General features: G+C 39.0%; 1 protein-coding gene across 1 annotated transcript in view; it reads right to left on the bottom strand.

Moving 5' to 3' along the window:
• Positions 1 to 2,401: 2,401 nt before the first annotated feature.
• The window catches only part of LOC139723419 (plexin-A4-like), a 30,231-nt gene continuing 26,187 nt past the window's right edge, over positions 2,402 to 6,445 (bottom strand). Inside the window, exon 3 of the mRNA XM_071634665.1 lies at positions 2,402 to 2,713. Coding sequence (XP_071490766.1) covers positions 2,402 to 2,713 — 312 coding nt within the window. The remainder of the gene's footprint in view (positions 2,714 to 6,445) is intronic.

Raw genomic sequence — 6,445 nt, 5'->3', positions numbered from 1 at the left:
CAGACACCCTCGTTTGCCCTGCATCGCGAAACGGGCATCTCAGTTCTCACACCAAAAATAGATTCTTGCAATTGAAATAATTGCCATTTTAATTGACATTTAGTAAAGCGTCCAATTGATGGGCATATGTGTCATATAAAAAAAGGGGGGAAGGATCTGGGAGAACTGGCACTTTGGCACTTTAGGGAAGAATGCTTTCATTTGCAGCAATGAGGTGGGGGGGGGGGGGGGGAGATGAGTCAAGGAAACTTTTATTTGCATTGCGGCTAGGTGGGTGGAAATCCGAAACAGAAAATGGCTGCTCGCGGCTGAAATGAGAGCTTTTGCACGCAAAGTGTAAAAGCAATCAATCCACAATCCTACAAGCACACTCGCCTGATAAAATCAGACCCATTCAGGGGATTTCACAGATGCCTGTAAATAGCTGGGCAACATGTTACACCCTACTACAGTAGCAAACTACACCTACAAGGTGTAGTTGCATATCTGAAACCCTGAATCTGGCTTTCTGTTTTTCCACTTGACTTAAAACAGGATTCTAACGTCACAATTGGTATTAAAATCATGGCCCTTTTAGGTGCTTCCTGGAAATAAGCTTTGCTCAACTCCAGACGCTTCTGTTTGCAACCTGAATGGTTTGATATCTTAATCGGGATTGAGGGGGTGGAGCTTAGCTTGACCTTGAATTCACTTCGCATATTCACTATGGTGCATGTATGTACATGTACCTTCGTGTCCTTACTTTATATGTAATCACATCACGAGCTGAAAGCTGTTGGCCCATGGACTTTGCAGCACAGCTGTTACATGGAAAGTTTTTTGCAGTTAGAGAAATCAACAAGACTGAACTGTAGGTAACTCTGAACACATTTACCAATGTATGTCAGAAACATGGGTTAGAAACAGATTCTACTGGAAGTCTGAATTCTATCCTTATCTCAGGGTGATGGCTGGGGGAAAGAATGTAGTGGGTACACTTCAGAGATGTTAAAGGACAAGTTCACCTTAATAAACATAAGGATTGAGAGAATGTAGCAATATTAGTAGAACACATCATTGAAAGTTTGAGGAAAATCAGACAATCCGTTCAAAAGTTATGAATTTTTGAAGTTTCTGCTCAGTCACGGCTGGATGAGAAGACTACTATAGCTTGTGATGTCACATGAGTACAACGATATAAAGAAAGAATAAAGAAAATTCAACATATTTTCACTTTTTTCGCATAACAAAAGAACACTTGACTTCTCTCTTTCAGAAGGCAGGGGGAATAATATTACCTGTAATATATGTCAGTAACAAGTCGAGGATTTGTGCACTTTATTCAAAAAGTTAAGTTTTGTGAAATTCTCTTTTTATTTTCTTTGTATGGTTGTACGCATATGACATCATACACTGTAGTAGTCTTCTCATCCAGCAGTGACTACGCAGATACTTTAAAAATTCATAACTTTCGAACGGATTGTCCGATTTTCCCCAAACTTTCACTGATGTGTTCTACTAATATTGCTTCATTCTCTCAATCCACATGTATATGAAGGTGGACTTGTCCTTTAAGACTTTTGAAGGAAGCCAGGTTAGTGACTCCCTGGCATCAATATGGTCACAAAATCTCCCTCTTTATGCTCAAGGTAAAGAGGCACCAATATAGCACAGTGTTCATTTGACAGTTTATCCTTGTATAAAAAAATTGCATTTTCACTTTTGTCACTATATTTAATTCCATCCCAATAAAGAGTAATGTTTATTTCCTTCAATATTAACTCATTACCCAGAAAACTTAGGTGCAATGATAATTCATGTACATAGAAGGAGATATGGCACAGAAAAACACTCAAAAGGGCAGCTTGTATCATGCACGCCTAACAATAACACACATGCACAAAAAACAAAGAAAAAAAGAAAACAGTACAGGATTGATGTGTATGTTGTATCTATGTGACAGCTAAACAATTCTTTAATACTGAAAGAAAAGAATTCTGATGTTGGCAATTTTTTAGGACTATTTGAAAATTTATTCCGTAGTTTAGGCTTACGAGAACTTAACAGAATGGTTTGCTGAAACAAAGATGTTTTATGTCTAGAAATGTGCATTGAAAGATCTCTTGACCTTGTAATGCCATGGAATAAAAAAGATGCAATGAACTATAAAAAGGGTAGGGCCTGCTTGTTGTCAGTTTCACAAGCAAGATACACAAGGAACATATTTATGGGAAATGTATTCATGCCAGTGTCTAATTATAAAGATCTTGTTTGGACAGAATTGCGGTCCTGTCTACACATTTCCTTCTCTGGTATCACTTGATATCTTCTTTCACTTTAGTGTGACAAGAAAACAAAAACTGAAAGACAAAAAAAAAATCAATTTCTTTTCCTGCCCTGGTGGTTTCCAGTAACCACACCTTCACTCATCACAGAGCAAATGATGAGCTTGTCTGTGCTCAAATTGGGTCATGGGATGGTGGCGGGGTGGGGTGGGAGGGGGGTGGGGAAAGGCTCCTACCTTCAGAAGGTCTCCTCCCTGCGTGCCGACGAACGCGACAGTGTGGTTTCGATGGACAGCAGAGACGACCGCTGTTGGAACGTGGTCAGATGGGAGCTGGACGGCAGCAGTGGACACGAGGTCTTGGATGCCATTGGCGTAGGTGAAGGGGAAATCCCCACTACCACTGCAAAGAATATTCCTGATCGTATCATCTGTCAGCTCATCTCCCTCCTGTCAGACAAGAGAAAACAGAATGTCCAAGAAATACACAATCATTGACCATTATCAAGTGGTAGTGAAGTTTTCTAAATCACACTCACTGAATCTACTTGTATTGCATGCATTCTTCTCAGATGAGAGAAAAAGAAATGTCCAAGAAATACACAACGATTAAACATTAACGTGGTAGTGACGTTTTCTAAAACACATTCATTGAATCTACTTGTATTGCATGCATTCTTCTCAGTCAAGAGGAAAAAAATGTCCTAGAAAAACACAATTATTTAATATCAAAGTGGTATTGCATGTCTTCTCCCAATGTATCACTGCAACACACTGACATAAGAATCTGGAATCAAATCGAAAGAAGAAGTGATCAGTATTAATCACTGGAAAGGAGTGTAAACGTTGCCAAATGATGCTTTAAGTAATATTAGACCAGACTTGTCATACATTAAAGGGATGGTGTAGTATTGATTAAGGTGAGGATTAGGCTTTTAACTTCTTGTAAGATACTTAGAAACCACTTTATGAAATATTACAGAGCATAAAATTCTAAGATGAATTCTAAGTTTATTGGATGAAATTGGTTTTGAAATGATGGCCGAGATATCCACAAAGTAAAACAAAGTGACCATAATAAAAGGTGGGTCCAACCTTTTACTAGGATCACTTCGTTTTGGATATCTCGGTCATTTCAAAACCAATTTTCATCAAATAGACTTTGAATTCCTCCTAGAATTAAAAGCTCTTTCATATTTCATAAGAGGTTTCTCATCATCTCAAAAAATCATCTTAAAAAATATTAAAAACCTGAAGCCCTTACATCTCAACCAAAACTGTACCATCCGTTTAACCATCCGTGAGTTTGTTTTTCACTGATACTTTGAGGTAGCTGATGAAAGTGGAACTGCGGTTGTTCACTGGCTGACCCACTGTCCACATGGTGTTTTTTGTTGAAGCAAATTTTGTGAGGACACTAATATTTGCAAAATGTGCAAATCATCACAATTTTGCCCCTCATTTATAAACACAAATGTACTGCATATCATCTCCAAGATTACTATTTCAACTTGAACGGAATAACACTCTTTTCTCCTCTTATACGTCTATGCAGTTCTGGTTTAACAGCGAATTCAACCACTTGCCAAATTGTCCCGCATGTCCCAATCTGCGAAATACACGTGGCATATACTGTATGCTCTACAATCTAAAGTCGAACTCCAGGAACTTACTCCATTTCTTCATCATACCCCCCCCCCATGCCATTTGCAAGGGGAGCAATGAAAGCTTTTGCGAAGAGATTCATTAAGTCTGCGAGAGGGAGGGGGGGGGGGGAATAGCTGCAGATGTGCACAGACACTTTCGCAAACGAAAACAACGGCTGCATCACTCCCGAGCTGTCAGACTGACTTTTGCGTAGATTAGGGAAAGAGTCTTTAGCAATGAGTAGAAATTGAATCCTAGAAGGTAGAGAGTACCAAATTGGATTTAGAAGACAACACAAATGTCACCGAATTGAGCCAGCGCTATCTGCTCGGTGCTCGGCGGAACCATTGCGGCGCAATTTCCCCGGGATCACAGAAGCAATATTCCGTTGATTTGTGGTAGATTCCAATGTCATCAATCACAGCCAAGTCCCCGTGAATCCCTAATTTGATCTGCGGGCCAATTCATACGCGTCCATATAGTCACGCTACAGTTCTCCCCTTGAAAAGGCAAAGGGTGCAAAGTGCCTTGGCAAAAAAAATAATAATAATAAATGTATGGGAAGATTTTCAGAAATGGGAGCATTCAATGTTCTCAATATTGAATGTGTACACAAAGATGAAATTTATTCAGTCACATATTACCAGTTGCTCTTTCAGAGTTCAGAAAATCTAAAAAGTTTTTACAGTATGGGCAGAGCAGGAAGAACGCTTTCTGAAGGTTAAAGTTACTCTAGACAGTTATTGCAATCCCATTTTTATATATTGCAGGTGAATACAAGTCTGTAATCACTTCCAATCATGAGGTCGTGACAACAAATAATTTTCAAATTATGTTAGTGAGTTCTCACAATTTATTTCATTCCTATAAGGATGCCACAAGGTGCTAAAGCCAAACACTAACACACTCACACACACACACACACACACACACACACACACACACACACACACACACACACATGCCCAGTGAAAAGTATGGTATAAAAAAAGAGAATAAGTTCTTAATTAGCCCTTGCTCAAATCAGGTCATGCTAAGTAGGTCAACACAATATAGGCTTCTCTAATATTATGCATTTAATGCTGGCTAACAATCAAAACACAATGGAGATTTGAATTTTGATAATTACTTTCAGTACAGTGTGAATGTGTCAAATTTCAATAAACAAACATAATACCATTGTTAAAAAAATGTAATGGAAGTTTCTGGTCAAAAAAACTGTTAGGTTGTAGCAAGTATCATGAAAGCAAACGACCTAAATTACATTCTTTTCAGGTTTTATAAGTAATATTCATGACTTAAACAGGCAGTATAATATTTGGAAAAAAAGAGGTCTTTGCACTAACACAGAGGTCCAAATGAAAAAGTCAAAATCATATCCTTTAAGGACAACATTACTATTCACTCCTGAATTTTTCAACAATATGAAATGGCCTATGTAATCCCTACAGATCTGGGGCAAAATAATGAACTTGATTTCATCTCTCCATCTGGAATTATGATCTTCATTTCTAAAACCATTCCAGCCTTCAATCATCACACCTACAGACTTCACACCTCACACCATAAGAGTCTATTTCTCTCTCTTTTTCTCCTCATTGTAATGACGCAAGTTCCTCCTATAAACCTTCAAGATCCAATGACGTTGACATCGACTGGCCACATGACCGTAACCTTTACAGTAACAAAAGAGAGAGGGGGGATGTGTCTTATGACTGAATGAAGTTGAGAACCAAAACAGAATAATTTCCGATAGAGTTGGCAAAACCCGAGTAAAAAAAAAAATAATGATGGTACAATAAAGAGAAAAAAATGGGTGGTGTTTGACAATGTTTCCAAATGGACTGAAAACAGTGGCAGATTGTGGGCCAGCGGCCAGTGTGTGTCACACCTCTCCCAGACACACGGGAGGGGATGGCTTGCGAGGGAGCGGGGAAACTCGTTTTACCTCTGACGCAGCATCAATTGGCCAGAAAGGAATTATTAGGTGCGCTTGGCTGGCCATGAATGAGGACTGGCTGACGACTTCTGCAGGCTAGGCCAAGTACAGCACTGCCGACGATGGATCAACGCATTTGGTGCGACACGACAGGCATCCACATGCTTTTATAGTATGGAGATCTATCAGCTGGTGATGGAATATGAACGGAAGGGGTCTTTGGCTGCCCACACTGTGAAGCACTTTTAGCAGCCTTTCAATCAAGCACCCACTCATATCACTAATGAAATAGGGAGTACTTCTGCTCAACCATACTATTTTAACAATCTACAGCTTTAGGGCAAGTCCAAGATAACGCGCACGTTACGTATGGGACATTCAGAGACTTTTATGACCTGAAAAATAGTGTTAATGGCCTTTGATCATATTGAACTTCATCATGGTGATTGATATCTAGAAGAAGTATATTCTTGTAAAAAATTGAGAAAAATGACCTTGACAATTCTATTCTAGAAGAGAAAATATGAGCCGTTACGTATGGGACCAGAAAAATTTTGTTTTTTTGAACATTTTTTTCAACCTCAAAACTCTCTGAA

This window comes from Diadema antillarum, unplaced genomic scaffold, assembly GCF_040938485.1.
Source record: "Diadema antillarum isolate AM-2024a unplaced genomic scaffold, OU_Dant_1.0 scf00000189, whole genome shotgun sequence".
Lineage (NCBI taxonomy): Eukaryota > Metazoa > Echinodermata > Echinoidea > Diadematoida > Diadematidae > Diadema > Diadema antillarum.
This window is presented reverse-complemented; position numbering and strand designations above follow the sequence as displayed.